Raw genomic sequence first — 19,543 nt, 5'->3', positions numbered from 1 at the left:
GCTGAGCCATCCCTATAACCCCTCCAGATACTGCCATCCTACTGGGTGAAATCTAACACATGACTGGGTTAAGGGTATTTATTGGTTCCCACCATTTACCCCACCCTGGACTGTCATCTTGGATTATGTAATGGGAGGGGTGACAGTGCACTCTGGTGACAGTACTGTGTACTAGGTCCTAACCTCGTGGTGGACTCACTGTTTCCCGCCCAAATCCGGCGTCTTGGATAATGGTACTTGTGTCATCAGCTGACGTCATGGCCGCCATCTTGGATTACGTCACGGAATATACGACATCACCCCCTGGTGGTGGTACTGTGTAATAGTTCAGTTGGACTCCGGACTTCGTGGCAAACACACTGGATGGCGGTAGTGCCTCAAATTGTTTAAATAAAGACTGGTGCATGATTTCGACAGTTGACAATTAGCAAGCATGTTTGCAGATTCTTTTAGACGCATTATTATGTTGACAATTTATGAGTTGTTTGTCTCTCTGTACATAAGTGTATTGCATTATTTACGAATGGTTTGCAGGTCTCTGGGCTGTGCACTGCATTATTAAGACAGTTTACAGTTAGCAAGCGCGTCTACAGAGCATTATACATGGGTTACTTCGGTAATGTAGGGGTAGTTTACAGGTCTGTAGGCTGTGTGGTGTGACCCCAACCATGTCAGAGCGTGTATTCTGTATCACTGTGATAAATATACTATCTCTCAAAAACCATCCCTAAATAAATCGTCCCACAATAAATAAAGTAAACTCTTTGATTTGTCCAGCAGCCCAGCACAGGCTGAGTCATATTCCCGCGAATCCCTAGGAAGAGGTAGCGGTCGCGTGACAGATTTGTGGAGGTAGCCCAAGTGACCGACCTTCCCGCCATCTTGGATGACGTCATCGCCATCTTGGATTACGGTACTTTGGGGCGACGCCCCCCTAGTACCCCTACTTCTTCATGTCTCAGTAACGTCGGAAAAGATTGCAGCGTGCCATTTTGCCCACCGTCGCCATTACGCTTCACGTTGCTGTGCCTAACAATTCCATCTCTTTTAAAGTATGCAAAATCTTGCACCCTACGGCTTGCACTTTTCAGAGACGAAATTTAAATTCTAAATATGTAGCCACATCAAATGTTGTCCTCGAAGACTCTCAATAAGCACATATAAAATTTCACCTCAGAGCGCAGAGATGCTCAGATGGCCGCGTCCGCACCCTTTTCAAGCCTGCCTCCGAGTTACTCTCAGCGATACTTCGCTTGCTCGCCAGGCATCACTGCACCGTCCTCCAGATAACGCGGAGCTTAAAACATAGTGTATCCCCACGCTGTCTCCCTTTACATATATTTTGTTCTTTGATATTAAATTAGCCCGAGATAGCTACAATCATTTTAAATTACACAAACGTACGTTGCAAAAGCCTCAAATTAATAACAAATGATTTAGTCATCCATCTTCATTTAGATGATGTCACAGAGTACTGAGTTTCTGACTAGTCGACACATCTGTATCGATCTTCCACACTTCAGATAAAATACAAAAGATTTCTATACATGTTTGCCACAATTTGCTCTGCTGCGTTACAACCTATTAAACTGATACTTCGGTAATAACTACTCTTGTCAACACTTGCTTTCTTCGAGATTGGGTTTATCGCGTTCTTCTTGAAGCCTGAGGGCATTTCGCCTGTCTTATGGATCTTACACACCTCGTAGAATAGTTTTGCCATGGCTGGCTCGTCTAAGGATATCAGTCAGTACTTCTGAGGGAATGTCGTATACCCCAGGGACTTTGTTTCGACTTAGGTATTCAATCCTCTGTCAAGCTCTTCTCGTAGTATCATATCTCCCATTGCATCTGCATCTGCATCTCCCTCCGTTTCTGTCAGATTGCTTTCAAGTTCACTCCTCTTGTATAAGCGCTCATTATAGTCCTTCCACCTTGTAGCATTCCCTTCTTTGCTTAGTACTGGTTTATCATCTAAATTCTTGATATTATACTGTTGCTTCTCTGTTCTCCAAAGGCCTCTCCAATATCCTTGTAGGCGATATCTGTCTTTACCCTAGTTACACATTCTTCTATACTCTTGGCATTGTTGTCAAGCACGAAGATAAGCGGTACAATCTCTCGTTGTGTGTGGCGTACACTAGCTTGCTCAAATGTTCGCCCAGGGAGGCTCACCTGGAAGGGCAACGAAACGTGGCGTAGAACATCGTCGACGTACCGCTGTGCTGTAAGGGTGTGGTGGATGACAACCAAAGGGACCTTCCTATAAAATGAAATGGCACCCCAAACCATCACTCCTGGTTGTCGGGCCGTATAGGGGCGACAGTCATGTTGGTTTCCCACCGCGTCTCCAGACACGTCTTCGGTCTGTACTCTCACTAACTGAAGTAGAATTATGTTCGCTGTTGAGTCCCGCTATGAATTGAGCCCCTATGACCTGCTTGTCTTCCTGCTTTACAAATCCTGCCTCGGCCTGCAAGGTAGCCATATCTCTCCCCAGTTGCTAACGTCTGGAGCATTACGAGCAGGGTACTCCCACCAGCTCAGGATTTGACGATGTAACTCACCAGTTACATAGAATTTGGCACGACATCCCTCAGGAGGACATCCAGGAACTCTGTCAGTCATTTCCTAATTCAATAACTGCCTACATAAGGGCCAGAAGTGGATCAACGTGTTACTGACTTGTTCTATTTATGAATCTCGTTTTCTTGAATAATCCACCCATTTTTTGCTGAATCTGTAATCACTTGTTTATCTGTCCATGTACAGTAAATTAAATTTACGGATTTCCATACTATTCAGATAAATTCTTTGTGGGATACCTCAGAGTGTTTTTCAACACGGTTGCGACAGGTAGTGTTATTTGGAATAAACCGTTAGTTACTTATGGACCAATAATGTTCATCGCCCTAATTACAGCCGTAGTGTACAATTACCCAACGCTTTTCGCAGCGTCGTACATTTCTGCACTGCTTACTTCACTATGCTGGCGTTGGTGGTGTTGGTTTTCATCAACAGCTGAAGCCGTCATTGTGATAGATATTTATCGTAAAGGTTTTTCATGTCCCTCTGTTGTTATCAAAATTTTGTCATTACTGCTTCGAACAAAATAATTATTATTGGACGCTTATGAGATGGAGTTATATTAACAGTGCATTGTGGCAGAGATTATTTTCTGTCACCAGAGTAATGACGGGGAGGAAACGAATAGCCAAAATGGTTTGCATAGAGAGCTTACTTGAAGTAGGTTCCAACACTTCCGCTTCCCATTGTGAAATTACCGCAGGAAATTAATGAGGCACGAAGCAACTTCAAAACAAATATGCCGTTCTTGTTTTAGTCGTCTTCTACAGTCTCCAAAGCTCTTGTTTTCGCGTCATCGGAATATTCTTGAAGTCTCCCGCTATCGTATATTACGCCAAACAGTTTACTGAGGAGACTTTCAAAGACATTCTCTCAGTACCTCAACGCAGTCTGGTGGTTTTGTTTGTTTCACTTCTAACTTTAGCTTCCACGGCTATCGTTTCAGACACGTGGCCATTATCAAAAACAGTTTCTTGTTTGTGTTTTCCTCATTACCTCTGTCTTTATAAAAACGAGGAAACACGTGTAGCGTCTTCGTTTCCTTTCTGCTGACAAGAAGTCAGTATATTTTTCGGATTCATTTCTTTGCCAAGCTTCTTTTGCCACTTTTGTCTCTTCCATTATATAAAAGTACAGTTTCTACGCTCTGCTACTTTGCACTGAATAGCTAAAAATAATTTTCTGATGGAGTAAAATTTCTGGGCCTGGGTTTGTTCCTGAGAGGACATCATGTAACGTGACATGGGGAGTAATACTAAAAAGTAAAAAAATTCGAGACATGTGAAGAAACACGTTTTCCTGAGAGGTTTTCACAGCACGTCACTTCTGTATTTAGACTTGTAAGAATCGGTTAAAAATATTGCAATAAGGTAGACAAATGCACAAACTCAGAAGAAATTTCTTATCCAACTATCTTTATCCGTTGTCCAATTACGATAATTTAAAGTAGATCCAAATGTAGCCCGTGAAATTCACTGTTACTTGAACTGAATGTGCGGAAAATTTTTAAAGTGACTCAAATAAAAAAATGCATTCTTACAATAAAGCTGAAAACTTGTTTTCGAAAAATCTAGTTTCATTCGGATGAACTGCTGAGTGTTCTCTGATGTTGCTGGAACATTTTGCTAGACAGCATTATTGACTGCTCACCACAGAAAAAAATCCAGTAGTGTAAGATCCGGAGATCGGGCAGGCCAACTAACTGGTCCACCACGTCCAATCCACCTACCAGGGTATTTATGGTCCAGGATTAGTGCTCGTAAGGCCTTATGTGCAGGGCATCCATCATACTGATACCACATGACTACCCTCTGTTTCAGAGGTACAGCGTCTAGGAGAAAAGGAAATTTGTGTCTTAAAAATGGGGCATATTGTCTACCATTTTGGTTGGCACTTACAAAGAAAGATCCAATGAAGGTGTGTCCAGTAATTCCGCACCAAACATTAGCGTTCCATGGACGTTGATACTCTACCTTTTCGAGCCGTCATGGATTGTTGATGGACCAATAATCCATATTTCCCATATTGGCAATTCCTTCGGTGGAGAATGACGCCGTGTCGCTAAAAAGAACACCTAAGAAGGAATTAGGATTAGTCAGAAGTTGTTGCTGAGCCCACTGACAAAACTGAATCCTGCTGTTGAAGTCATCTCCATGAAGTTCTTAGCGAAATGACCATGGTAAGGACAGAATTTATAACGCTGCATAATGCGATGGGCACTTGTTTTCGTCGTGTACAGACTTGAGTATACATGGCTACGGCAGTAAACACAGCGACCTCAGAAGCTCCGTCTGTTGGTGTTCTACGACGATTTCGAGACGCCGCATTTAAACTTCCCATGTACACTAGAGTAGAAAATAGACATAATAACATATGTTCTCTAACAGTACTGAACATAAAAATGCAAGTTACTAAATTATTTCCAGTTAACGTAACTTCGCAGCAGATCAGCAGCATTTCTACCTTATCGTTATGCGTGTACATCATAAACCTTTGCACAACAAAAATTTTATTCACAATGTGTACTACCGCCATGCAGTTACTAAGTTACGCTGCTGCAAGACTACACTGGTATGCTGTGTACTGTTCGCTAAAGCAACAACAAGTGCGGTGCGGGGCAGGGAGGGGGAGAGATAGGGGAAGAGGAGTACCTGTGCTTACATGAGCTGGAAATCATACACAAAACCCACACCTCTGTCACAGCACTACACTGGTACTTCATGTTTACAGTCAAGGCAGTAAACAGCTTGGTTTCTTAACAACGCGTATAGTCTTCACCGTTTACACATGTACGTTTAATTGACAAAAGTGATACAATGTGATATATTTTTGAACAGCTCTTGGGTAGAGTAAGTGTATCCTTAAATAAAATGTGAATCGCTCCACTTAAAAAATTTAGCCTTTACCCTATATCTCCTACATCCGTGGGGATGCATAAAACGTATACCCTCTGCAAGGACTACCCAGTGATGTTAAAAAATATTGGTTGAAACAATTTTTCATTTAATGCACCAGAAAACAGTTATTTTGGGCGAACGAGGTAAACTGGACAATATATATAATGTCCTAAACTATTTGACCCCAAATATATGGCTGTCAAATAGTTTTGAACACGTATTGAGACAAGTGGTCATCACTCGGAACTGGTTCTATTGTCTCAAGTTGTTGCTATGAGGAACGAGCCCAACGTTATGGCAGAACAACTACATATTTACTTTAGACCATAGTTTCTGACGCCAACGTACTCATTGGTGGACCCTCTATCATTTATAAAATTTTCAACTAAAAATTTAGGGAAAATGCTGTAACTGAAAAGGTTTACACCTTCTATTACCAATAATGGTACTTACAATATGGAAACAAATTGTAAACGTAGCTGACAGGCGGAATAAGAAAATAAAACCAAAAAGAGTGGATACAGAAGGAGACACACTGTTGCCTGCAGTTCTCATAAACGCGAAAACAATATTACTGTGATATGAACACTGTAATGTAGGGTGTCTTTTCTATCATCTATAGTATTACCATAACACTAAGGTAATGTTTGTAGTCGCCTTAACCCTAAGTGTTTGACCTGCGCCAGATGTGGAAACACCACTCCTTTACTGTAGTTTAGGCAGCGTCGTAAGTGTGAGTATTGGAGAGTGTGTAAGTACCCAACCATGGATGTATGGGCTCCAGACGCACCGTGTCGTCACTTAAGCGCTTACCTTTTACTATCTGAGTCACCCTTCACACAACGACAAGAAAGATTTTGTTACTAAGGTCGCCATTTGGACACCTTTTCTAGGAGCCTGTTACAGCCACTTGCAGATCGGATGTAAACGGGATGTTCTGTCTAGAGGTGTTAAATAATGTTCGTTGGAAGATAAAGCGTTTTGGATTTCCTACGTCTCCGCGTTCTCAGAGGCGTCTCTACCTAAGCTTGAGTCGTTCAAAACCAGTGGGGTAATGACTGCGTTCTGTGAAAAGATTACCCATCTTAAACTGATGTGCATTTTCTGCCATTCTCTAACGTTCCTGAAGAGAGATTAAACGGGTAAACTGTTATCGATGATGTCCTAATGACTTTGTCAGGCATCTAGCCCCAACTGATGGTCGTAACACCAATTATTTTCCGGGCGTTTTCTGTGTTTCTTTTCGTTAGCGCCAACAGTGTGCCTCATAGTGATGTTTATAGGGTATATTTCAAGAACTACACGTTATGACTTCTGTGCAGTGGTTCAGTCTAGTTGAAAAACGAAAACAGGTTTCGCCGTGTACCGCCAAGAGAATTATCAAGACATCTTCTACATATTTACACAGAGTGCTCAGAAACTGTCTGAGAAGCTTGTAAGGGTGTTGCAAGGTACCATGTTCTGAGTAGTGACTGTTAAAAAAGATGTTCGATACCTTGCACCTTTTCCAATTTATTTAGTACTGAAGTTAGCCAATCATGTTGTTGCTTACGCAAACTCAAGCAGCCCGCTAGATACAATTAGTGTCAGTTCTTCACGGAGAGTGGATGATAGCACACGAGACTGCTCAATCTTTGACTAGGATTCGATCCTTACTGCTGCCCCATGTTCAATCTTCGAGTCTTTCTCTTGTTCGGTTCTAGGAAACCAAACGAAAAAAAAACATTTGGTGACACCGACTCTTGTGGGGCGTTTGAATTTGGGCGCTCAACGGCCAGAATGCCTAACTTAAATGCTGATCAACCTGGAAACGTAGCAACTCATCGAATTTTTTTTCTTAACAATTATTTCTCAGCAGCATCCTTACAAGCTTTTCGGACTGTTTCTGACTACCCTGTGTATTTAACTCCCCTGTACTTCTCTAGCTATATGCGAAAGATAATTTCAGAATTACTGCAGGGATTGTGGTATGGTTATCACTAACACATGGACAGTTTCACGAGGAAGGTTTGTGTGTGTAGTTTACAGACATTTCGTTCTAACTGGCTGACCTGCAACGAATGGAAATCTCTCGCCGAATTTTTGTGTTCGTTTGTAAAGGTGAATGTCAGAAACTGCTGCAGGGATTTTGATACGGTTTTCATCAGTAGATATCGCTACACCAGAGAAGTCTTCCACCTTAGATACTCGTGCGGGGCAGAGGAGGGCCGCTAGTTTATTCAAAAACTAATATTGTGGAGAAAACTATATATAAAAAATCATGAAAATGTAGAGTGCATGGTGGAAGGCAAATCGTATGAATATTATCGATTTCGTGTCCTATTCAAATAACTATCAATAAGCTGAACACACCCTCTAAATTTATTCAACAGGGTTTCGCGAGGACTAAGTCGTCTTTTTTTCCAGAGATTCTCATTTTAAGTCCCCATACAATAGTGTTACACTTTCAGCCAGTTACGATTCCAGCAGCCCGTCCCTGACCTAATACACTGTCTATGGTCATAACTCCTCTTGCATATAAAACCTAGTACAGTATTTTATAATTGGTTCAAATTGTTCAAATGGCTCTGAGCACTATGGGACTTAACAGCTGTGGTCATCAGTCCCCTAGAACTTAGAACTACTCAAACCTAACTAACCTAAGGACATCACACACATCCATGCTCGAGGCAGGATTCGAACCTGCGACCGTAGCAGTCGCATGGTTCCGGACTGCGCGCCTAGAACCGCGAGACCACAGCGGCTGGCTTTTATAATTGATCGCACTACGGTTTTGCATGCAATTTTCTTTTCAGGTACACTGTACTTTCACTGAACTCTTCTAACAAATCAACGCTTTCCATTTGCTTTCCCTGATACTGATTTTATGTGATCGTTCCATTTCTTATCGTTTGTTAAGGCCCTCCTCTATCGTGGCAGGTGGCTTGTTCATGTACTGAGACTCGTCTGTCACAAATGGTGGTTGTAGTTTACATGTCGGTGCCATATTGCGTCTATTGTGTTTGTCGTTTGCAATGTATTTTGGTACCATCAACGTGAGAGGGAGCTAATGAGGATCAGTTCTTCGTGTAAAAAGTCTCAGAATACTACAAAAAATTATGGACTATCAATGATAATAGATATGAAACTTCCAGGCAGATTAAAACTGTGTGCTGGACCGAGACTCGAACTCAGGACTTTCGTTTTTCACTGGCAAGTGGTCTACTCACTGAGCATGACTCTCAACCCGTCCTCACAGCTCTACTGCCGCCAGTACCTCGCCTCCTACTTTCCTTTCTTCACAGAAGATCTCCTGCGGAACTTGCGACCCTAGCACTCCTGTAGTGGAGTATATTGCGGAAACATGACTTAGCCACAACCTAGGGGATGTCTCGTGCGTGAAATTTTCCCTCTGCAATCGAGTTGGTAGTCAATTAGTACAAAATTTAAACGTCATGCTTAATGCTAAAGTTTTATTACGTGAAGAGCGAAAATGTAATTGCCCTCCGAGAAACAGTTTCGTAAAGTTTTGGAATCACGATGGGGTGCAGAAAAGTAATGTCTCGAATTTTTTTGCGTGAATGCTCTTCTAGTTTTTAAAATAACACGGAAGTTATTAACGTTCTAGATCTTTATTCCTCGTGGCTAAATATTTATCTCTCAACATAGTCATCCTGGTGACGAACAAAATTTTTCCCAACGAGAGACCAGTTTTTTGATACCCTCACTGTAGAATGTTTGACTCTGTTCATCCAGCCAAAGCCTCACCTCTGCTTGCACCGCTTCTTCACAATCTAAGTGAGGTACTCAGAGGCGTTCTTCATGTTTTGGAAAAATATGAAAATCGGATGGATCTAAGTCGCGACTGGCCTGTTTAAAGGATGATCTATGATCGTGAAAGCTTGGTGTCTGTTAGTTGCAGATGTCATAACTCTCGTGTGTGATCTCGCAATGTCATGCTGAAGCAGAGGGTGCTCCATGTGCGGACGAACTCTTTGAATTTGAAACTCAGTTACAACATGCTATGTTCCGCACACTATCGTAGTTACGTTACACACCGCCATGTGAGACGTTACAGTTTGGAGCCCCTTAGCGTCAAATGACTGCAAATATGTAGACAAAAAGAGTAAAGGTGTTAAACGTTAATAACGCTTAAAAAAAACCTTTGAGATTATTCAGATAAAAAGTTCAGAGGCATTACTTTTCAGCACACCCTCGAATGTGTAAAGTTTGTTGGAATTCGATAATGCTCTAATTTTCATGTACTGGACGAGTATAGCATGGGTAATTTATGTGCCGTGAATTACACTGCCTCAAGACGTACACGGTACCTAACGCAAATACTTGTGTTAAATCCTTAACGAAAGATCATTGCTTTTAGTGAGTAGATTATGACAACGTTTTAAAATTTTCAGTGAAATTGTTGCAAAACAAATTTATATTGCACTGAAACCTGTTAAACAGAGAACTTGCAACTGGGACCGGGAACGGCACTGTCCGTTATGTAATACAGATTGCTTATTCTAGATAAGAAAAGAAAAGAAAAGTGGAATACTAGGCTTCAACGTCCTGTCGACATTTATGTCATTAGAGACAGAGCGGAACACACGCTCTGAATGTTTCAAGGACGGGGAAGAAAATCGGCTGGGGTGCGCCTTTTCACAGGAACCACCCCGACATTTGCCTGGTGTTGAGTTGTAGAACTACCTCAGGCTACCGTAGATTGTCGTAAGTAAACGAAGACTACGGTAGCTTTCTCAATAGCTCTTGCTCAGTTTATATCCTACTCGCGTTACCTGTACGTTAGGTGTGTTACATACATATCGGGCGTTACCTCATTTCGATAGCTTTGGTTGCGTATGCGTTAAGAGGAGTAGGAACGCCCTATCTCGACAATGTTAACTTTAGTGATTTGGCTTCCCTGTATTTCAGGAACCACTGAAACCATTCACATGAAACTTTTACAGGACATTAAACTGTATGTTATGAGTCTACTGAACTACAATAACTGCAATACAACCTCTGCTTTCGGAAATACAGTTTTTTAATTACATGTTTAAAATGTTGTGTACTTTTTTGTACGTTATCCGATATAATTTTAATTATACATAACATTATGCTCTTCTTTTAGTTCAGTAGACCCAGGATATGTATGTTATTACTACTTGAAAATTTGAATATTCTACTCGAAGTGGTTTCTGAGATTTACAGAAAAGTGAAACAGAAAATGTAAATTTTCAGAAACGGCTTCTAAAATTTCAGAAGCTTAGTTTTTTTTTCTTTTTATTCACTCAGATGCACCCTGCACCATACTGTATGTCATCCTCTTGATCTTTTCCAAGTTTTTTCTTCTTTACTTCTTTCTGGACTCCTTAGTGGCCAACTGTGCTGCATACTCTGTTTTATCAATGCGAACCTTGTACATTCGTTCAAGTTCTCTGATGCAGATTGCTCCAGGATGAGTTCCCTTATGCTGTAGAATTTTCACCCTACCAATATCGCCATCATCAAAAACAATAACAGCATCACTGACCCCCACTTTAGTGTCATCATTCCAACAAAAACATTTTTTGGTAAGCGAGTCCATATAGGATTAGTCGACGACTCATTGCGATTTTGAGTCTGACTATTTCAGCCTTCTTCATTAACTCTAAATATAGATAAATGTAAATTAACGCAGATGAATAGGAAAAAGAATCCAGTAATGTTTTAATACTCCATTAGTAGTGTAGCGCTTGACACAGTCACGTCGATTAAATACTTAGGTTTAACATTGCAGAGCGATATGAAGTGGGACAATCGTGTAATGTCAGTTGTGGGGTAGGCGGATAGTCGTCTTCGTTCATTGGTAGAATTTTGGGAAGATGTGGTTCATCTGTAAAGGGGACCGCTTATAAAACACTAATACGACCTATTCTTGAGTACTGCTCTAGCGTTTGGGATTCCTATCAGGTCGGATTGAGGGAGGACATAGAAGCAATTCAGAGTCGGGCTGTTTGTTACTGGTAGGTTTGGTCATCATGCGAGTGGTACTGAAATGCTTCAGGAACTCGGATGGGAGCCTCTAGAGGAAAGGAGGCGTTCTTTTCGTGAATCGCTACTGAGGAAATTTAGAGAACCAGCATTTGAGGTTGACTGCAGTACAATTTTACTGTCGCCACCTTACATTTCGCGGTAAGACCACAAAGAAAAAAACAAGAGAGATTAGGGCTCGTACAGAGGGATTTACGAAGTCATTTTTCCCTCGTTCTGTTTGGGAGTAGAACAGGGAGAAAAGATGCTAGTTGTGGTACGAGGTACCCTCCGCCACGCACCGTATGGTGGATTAAGGAGTAGGTATGTAGATGTAGATGTAATTCAGGGTTTGCCAGGTCCCTGTAAATAGGTTTTATGATATCCATGACTGCTGCTGGGATGGAATGTTTGTGGCTGCATGAACTGTTTAGGGCAAAGGTGGTGTACTGGTTTTTCATCAAGATGGCTCTGAGCGCTATGGGACTTAACATCTGTGGTCATCAGTCTCCTAGAACTTAGAACTACTTAAACCTAACTAACCTATGAACATCACACACATCCATGCCCGAGGCAGGATTGGAACCTGCGACCGTAGCAGTCGCGCGGTTCCGGGCTGAGCGCCTAGAACCTCTAGACCACCGCGGCGGGCCGGTTTTTCATCAGATGACAGTCTGTGGAAGAAGGTAGCGTATATGGCCTGCTTCATTTTCAACAAATCCTCAGTATTATTTCTAATGGCCACCCTATAATACTGCAGTAGTTCATCAATCGTTTCGTCTGTCAGCCTGCTTCTTATTGTTTTACCATCAGAAAGTTTCTTGTCTCTCAAACTTTGTTTCAAATTCCTCAACCGGGTTCCCATCCTCTTCTGGACAAGACCAACACTAACACAACCATCTACAACCTTCTATATAAAAATTACCTATTTTATTAGATCATGAAGCAATGCACGGACAAAATTTGACATTTCCAACTGTTGTAGATTATATTTTTAAAAAAATTGTTCCCATGTGAGTTTATAAATTTTATTCGGAAAATTGAAACGTTTATAATGAGACAAATATCGGAAAAAAATTTCCGTTCTAACACACCTTAAGTGTCCTCCTAGATTCCCCTAGAAACGGTAAGCCGTGAACTGTCTAGAAACTGAGTGATGATATTTAATTGACGGCGTATTGCAGGGATCATTTTTCCTTTACATGGTTATCCTCCAGTCTTTTACTTACAAATAAACAATATTTATATGAAAATTGAAATTGTCAATGTTTAGTACTAGTTTTAGTCGAAAATTGTTGATTTTTAACCTGAAACAATGGATGTTGTACCAGTACTGATTTATCATGTAGCTATAGAAAACGCAATTTGCTCAAAAGAAAAGAAAAAGGTAAAATTAAACAAGCGATAAACAGAAACATATAAAACATCGCCTCAGTATTTCGTGGAGCTTATATAAAACGTGTTTCTGTTATTCATGAACAAGTTTCGCACCTATCAAGGATAACAGGAAACTTTTGCCATTAATCAACAAATTTTTCTCACTTATAAATTGCAGTTTGTATTTTGTAAGGATGTGATGTACGCAGTGGACGAACACTGAATGGTGTGCGGCTATTTTCTCTCTCACACACTCACTTAGGTTTCTTTGCCTAGCAACGCTACCAATACTGCCGGTATCCTGCCATTTTCTACGTCGTTTATGTAGTGTACTAAACTACCGAACCGCAGTTTTAGTAGAGCACAGCTCTAGCCAGGAACGATGTAGGGAAATCACGGAAACCCATATCTAAACAGACGGACGAGGATCTGAACTATCGTCTCCTCCAATGTGAGTCCAGTGCGCTAGCCACTGCGCCACCACGTTCTGTTCCTGTTAAATACCGTCTAATTTTTATTCAGTCTATGTCGTCTCAAAAAACTCTGAAAGGGGAATCTCCCTGGAGGCTGCAGCTACGCTTGCGACTGGCAGCGCGCTTTGAGCTGGCGGAGCAGAGGGGAGAAGCGAGCTGTGGCTGTGTGTGTTTGCGCAGGCGGGTCGGCGGCGCGCCGGCGGCTGACGCACTCGGCGCTGTTCTCGCAGTCTGCGGCCGAGGCGCCGCAGCTGTACGGCCCCGCACTCGGCGACTTCCGCGACAAGCTGGCGCTCCGGCGCCGCGACTGGTCCAGCAAGAAGCTCGAGCAGGCGCACATGGCGCGCTGGGCCAGCAAGTAGCCGCAGCCTCACTCGACCATTTTGTAAACAGCTTTCTGAATAAATTATTTCACACTAAATGCGTATTGTGTAGTTATGTGACGAATTGTCAAGCAGTATTAATCATCACCTTACAAAAAATTAACCTGCAACCGTGAAACTTGATGATGGTGTGAGACCTTCTCCATATTTCCACCCTTCAATATGACACATTTTTTCCAATGACTAATGACTTCCCGGAAACCTTGCTTGTAGACGGCTGCGTTTCGGCTATTCAGTAAACTGTTCGTGATTTGAAAATACAATTTAAGTTGTGTTAATTTTTATTACTAACGTTTTTTACACAAAGCTGTTTCGGGGCTCAGTCTCATATTAAGGTGCCACTCACTGTAAATTGAAATGAAGTCAATTGTCTAAACACTAAGACTCATTAAGAAAAACTACAATTAGTAAAAACAAAGAGTCCAAAAATATAAATCTTAAACGTATCACACATCAGCCCTAAATGTTCATCAGAGGGCGCATGGAAAAGTGTCTGCGCTGAAACCACCTTCCAAATATATCCGACGTAGCCCCACAATCAGTTTTAAGCATCGGCGAGGGCCAGAAGTCTAAGTAAACCCAAATAAAACCGGATTAAAAACTAGCCAAAAGCTGAGGAGAAAGGCTAAAAGCTGTGATACTAGGCTTACGAAAGACCCAACCGATGCCAAGTTTGTACAGCGGTGTCACTGAACGCCGCTAACTGACGTAACTGTAATGGAAGAAAACTCTATTCAAAATATCCAAAATTAAGTAATGAAGTGTCCAAAATTGACGTAACCACGCACATCTGGCACTCACCAGTTACTCGAAGAGAGTTCCGACGTGTCCCGACTATCAACGGAATGAAGACTGAATAATGTGATTACGAGTTGCACTCAAGTAAACACAGTGCAAGGAGCGCACAACACGAGCCACATAGAAACTGTAATAAGAAAGATCGTGATAAAACAGTAATCCATCGAAGGTAACAGAATCCATACAAGAGGTGCACACTCAATAAAGACAGTCGACAAAATCGAAGGTAACCAACAAGTAAATTAAACCTAAGGTAAACAAGTAAAATCAACGAATACGAAAGCCTTCACAGAGCGAAGCTGATGACAAATGTGCAGTCTACGCAATATGTATAAGGAAATACAATAACCTAAGGTAAAACAAGTAAAATAACGAACACAAAATCTTTATCGATCAAACTGATGTGAAATCGGTTTTCTGTGGAAGACGCATAAGGAAATTAAATATATCTCTACAAAAATAGCATAGGAGTATTGTGACAATAAAGCACAAAAATTTCAGTAATAACGATTAATACAATCATGAACAAATTACAAAACACTTGTAGATGTCCCACTATCAAAAATTCATTCAGTAAACTTTCTACTTGGAAAATCGTCTCGTCATCTTTCTGCAAATACTACCACTCAACGGTTTCATTACCCGATGAAGGAGGAAGAAGTTACTGGGTGTAATGTTAGGAGACTACTTGAGGGGAAGTAAAATTTGAGAGGCCAAAGAAGCAGCAAATATGTCTGTGCCCTGTGCAGAATGTACTGTGGCATTGTCGTGGAGCAAAGACAACCCCTCTCACAGCTTCCTGCGTCGCTTCGCCTTGACAGCCTCCAGTAATCTCGTAAGGAGATTGGAGTAGTATGCTCCAAGGATGGTTTGTCATTTAGGAACATAACATGTTAGCAACACACCGTGACATATCCAAAAATTACTCATCATTACCCTGCCTTATGAGGGCTAGGTGCTCGCCTGTTTCAGCTGTAGTGAATCCACAGATTTTCACAGCTTGCTCTGATCCTTTGTCTCTGGTTAGTATTGATATACGCGGCACTCGTCCATGGTGAAGTCGTGACTGGCAGCCGGAAGCTTTTTCTTCAAAAGCTGCCAGGATAATGAAGAAGCATAAAGTGGAAGGGATCTTCGGCCCACCGGCAAGACGACAGCTCTTCTGGGATCATTAGAAGGTAGGTATTTATGATATTACTTGTATCTGTGGTAAAACTTAGATAGGAAAACAACACATATTGCGCAATTACGGTGCATCGAACATCAGCGACACACCCACGTTCAACAGCTCAACAAATCTGCAGTGGCTGAATATCGTATTTCCATTGACCATTCCATCTATTACGGGAAGGCCTAGGAATTCGCCACAGCTTTATCCTATTGGCATTCAGTTCTGAAGGACGTTGGGGAAATACAATTGGCAGAGAAGCTGTTTAACAGACTTTTTTCTGGTTCTTCGCTGCTAGGTATTCCAACACATGCCATCCATTTTAATAACGAACCACATAATTTCTAAACACTTTGGATTTGTTGAATTGGAGCTTGCTGTGTTTCATTCTTAGACGTGTACCTTTTATCTATGACTGGCGATGTTGTGCCGTCTGCCTTACCTTTGATGCAGCGCATTTTACTCCAAATCACTGTATCAAATGGTTTTAACTCACGAGGGGACCGCACTTATTCGTCATCAGCGATTTCTCCCCGGTTTGTGGTATATGCAGGTCTTGACCTGCAATCAAAGTGCCTGTAGTGGGAGCTCCAAATGGCGAAGCATATAGAAAAAAAAGCATTTTTGCTACGGATCGGGCCAGCATCAGCCATTTATGTCAGCGCAGTTTCAAAGTTGCGTTTGTCGTAGCGGAGAGCGCAGCGAACGGTAATTTGCAAATCCGCAGGGTCATGTCACAGTGCTAAAACAACTGAAGATAAACCGAAATGATGCTCAGTACACTGTATTTCCTAATATATTCGTAAAAGGAATGAAAAGGAGAAACAAAGGAAAATTTGGGAATGTAAATAAATTTCCAACAGCCTAAAGGATTGCAGAGCATGCCGAGGACTTCGTACATAAAACTGAATGCTTGTATCGTTCTACAATGCTTACAATTGCTGGGGTGACATTCGTAGTAAAAACATAGAAACTAATATTCTCGATATCTTGAACACTTCATAAACGCTGCATTTTTGTATTTAATGGTCGTTTTAAAACTTCAATGGGAAAACGTGATTTATATTTATACAATAGTCTCTCTCACAGGGCAGTCTGAAAGCAAACCACCCGCAACGATGTCCTTTACGCTTGAATCACAATTTAGTCTTAAAAAGTATTTTCAATCCCAAAATTTCCTTTCCCTTTCATTTTCATCTCTTTTTTAAAAATATTAAGAAATGCTGTATACTAAGAGTTATTTCGGTTCATTTGTAGTGTAAGATGTAACAGAACTGAATATAAATATATCTTGTCACGTTGGGACTCCATCCCACAACCCTCAGATTACCGTTCTTCACTCTTTCCGCTATGCCAACTGCTGCCTCCAACTTACGTCAACGTAAATCGCTAATACTTTGGCCAAACCACGCCAAACATGCTTTTTTTCTGAACGCTTGGTCATCTGGAGCTCCCTCTTCCATCGCGTTTATTTGTAGTTAAGCCCTGCATATACAAAAAATCTGGAAGAAATCGCTTACGGCGTGTAGAAGCGGTCCCCTTGCCAGCCACAGATTGAAAATCCCTGCACGGTTAACAGCTGACATATTTGAAAATGAACTACTGCCTTCTACACTGAAAACCCGAAAGACGATGGAATAATTTCAGCTTGTGTGAAGGCGGATAATGATAACGAAAACTGGGTCTAGGGACAAGAAATTAAATTGTATTTGGAGAAAACGTGTGTACGATATATGCTTTAGATCACACTGTCTTCATCATCTACGGTGACTCCATCAAATTTGGAGAAGTTGTAAAGATTATGAATCTCGAACACCTGAAACCGGAACGTACTGATGTCTCTCTTGCCTCATTTTCGTGACGAGTACCAAATCGTGGAAAATTTTGTAGCCGGCTGACAACTGTGTGGCATGCTACGTGTTGCCTATTAGATTTTCTGCTGTCAGTGAATGAAGTTCCATCTGAAACAGTTTCTGAGTGAACGTTGTGAAGCGAACAGCGTGTGACGGACGTTTGCTGTCGGGCACCTCGCAAGAGACCATTGCTCACAGCGCAAAGTAAAGCTGCACGACTTCACTGCACGAAATAACACCGAAACTGAACAGTAGATGACTGGAGACGTGAAGAATGATCGCACGAGCCCCGAATTTGCCTTTTTGTTTCAAATGAGGCAAGGCATTCAGTGTACCATGGGACCATGAGATGTTTACTCCGCAGTGCATGGAGGGTTTAGTTCAGGATATAGGAGTCTTTGTGCTGTTTTGAGGCTGAATTTCGTATCATGACTTGAGGAAACTTATGAAGGTTACGGTGAATATGAACCAAGTTGTTCATATGAACATTATGGGTGGTCAAGTGTCGCCCTTTTGTATACGTGTTCGTGGTGAGTGTGCTGTGGACACTCTCATGTTTGCAGCTGGCGACAGCCACGTTAACAGCGCCGCACGCAAACTTTCCCGGATTTGACAAACACTCGGGCACACTATCGCACCTCGAGTCTGGCGCTAAATGATCCATTTTTTTAATTTCATAAAAACTTCTACGGCTATTTGGAACAGTGGGTGGAACGTAGCAGTCGACATACCCGAAATGTGGTAGCTTTATAATATCTCATTACCAATTATTGTCTTCAGCTTTAAAATTGCAGTGAGCCAAGTAGTTTAGTGGTTAGTGCACTGGAGTCGCAGTCGGGATGACGACGATTGAAACCTGCCCCCGGCCGTCCTCGTTTAGTTCTTCTGTGGCTTCACTAAATAGCTAAAGGCAAATGCTGGGACTTTTCCTTCGGAAAAACCTCAACCGCTTTCTTTTTCCACCCTTTCCTAATATGATTTTCTGCGCCGTCTCTATGAGGTCCTTGTCGATGGATCGTTAACACCAATCTTCTCCTCTTCTTCCTTAAAGTTGCCTTTTGAATCTTCTTTTTCATACTCTAGATATCCACTCCTGGACGTAGCTTCTTCAAAGATTTCCATATTCGTCTTTGTAAAATTCAACGTTTACATTTAGGGAAGTTTGGACTATAGCTTCTGATGCTGGTCCAATGCGGTTGAGACGTGGTGGAGGGCTGTATAGGAAGTAAAGAAGTTTGAATGGATGTGGAATTCAGGAATTCAGGTCATGTTCCGCTCACGTGAGGAAGAACAAATTCTCCTATAAGGCAGGGACGCCATTCCCTAAAATGATCCTGCTCCCACCAGGATCGTGAGAGGGCAACGCCTACTGCCACTGCTAAATCTCATTTTAAATTTTCAGTTGAACTCACTGGAACAGGTGAAATCATTCAATCCGTGAAGAGAGAAGAAGAAATTATTACTTTACTATTTGACAAACCCAGCATTTCCTGAGTATCATTTTGCAAATTTCCTATCAGAAACGAAAACAAAAATTGAACTATGTTTGTAGTGAAGTATCGAAAAATGTATTTTCCATGTATTCATAAAAAACATCTTTGAAATTATGAAACAGGCGTCAAAGAAATATGCATAAATTACAAATGTATAAGTACAGTACCTAAATTACGAGGGTTGCACAGAAAGTAATTTACCACTTTTTTCCTTCAACAATTCTTTGTTGAACATAATGAGAATTACACACACGAAAGAATGGTGTTTTGTTTCATCTACACACCCTACTTTTACACGTAATCTCCATCCAGTTCTATGGACTTCCTCCAGCGCAAAATAAGAGCGTGTATGCCCTGGCGGCACCAGTACTTGTCCTGGTGGCGGAGCCAGCACTCCACTGTGTGAATCACCTCCTCACCGTCCTCAAAATGTCTTCCAGGAATGGCATCCTTTAATGGCGCAAACATCAGCTCGCTGCAACACGTCAGGTGTGACAGCCGTGGATGGTCTCGTTGACGCTGCA

At 41.7% G+C, this 19,543-nt stretch overlaps 1 protein-coding gene across 1 annotated transcript in view; it reads left to right on the top strand.

The window, feature by feature from the left end:
• Positions 1-13,745, top strand: part of LOC126298894 (uncharacterized) — a 629,072-nt gene extending 615,327 nt beyond the window's left edge. The window contains exon 10 of the mRNA XM_049990433.1: positions 13,505-13,745. Within this exon, the coding sequence (XP_049846390.1) occupies positions 13,505-13,686 (182 nt within the window). The 3' untranslated portion in view covers positions 13,687-13,745. The remainder of the gene's footprint in view (positions 1-13,504) is intronic.
• Positions 13,746-19,543: the final 5,798 nt, after the last annotated feature.

Source organism: Schistocerca gregaria, chromosome X (genome assembly GCF_023897955.1).
Source record: "Schistocerca gregaria isolate iqSchGreg1 chromosome X, iqSchGreg1.2, whole genome shotgun sequence".
Lineage (NCBI taxonomy): Eukaryota > Metazoa > Arthropoda > Insecta > Orthoptera > Acrididae > Schistocerca > Schistocerca gregaria.
The sequence above is the reverse complement of the archived record's forward strand: the minus strand, read 5'-3'. Positions and strand labels throughout refer to the sequence as shown.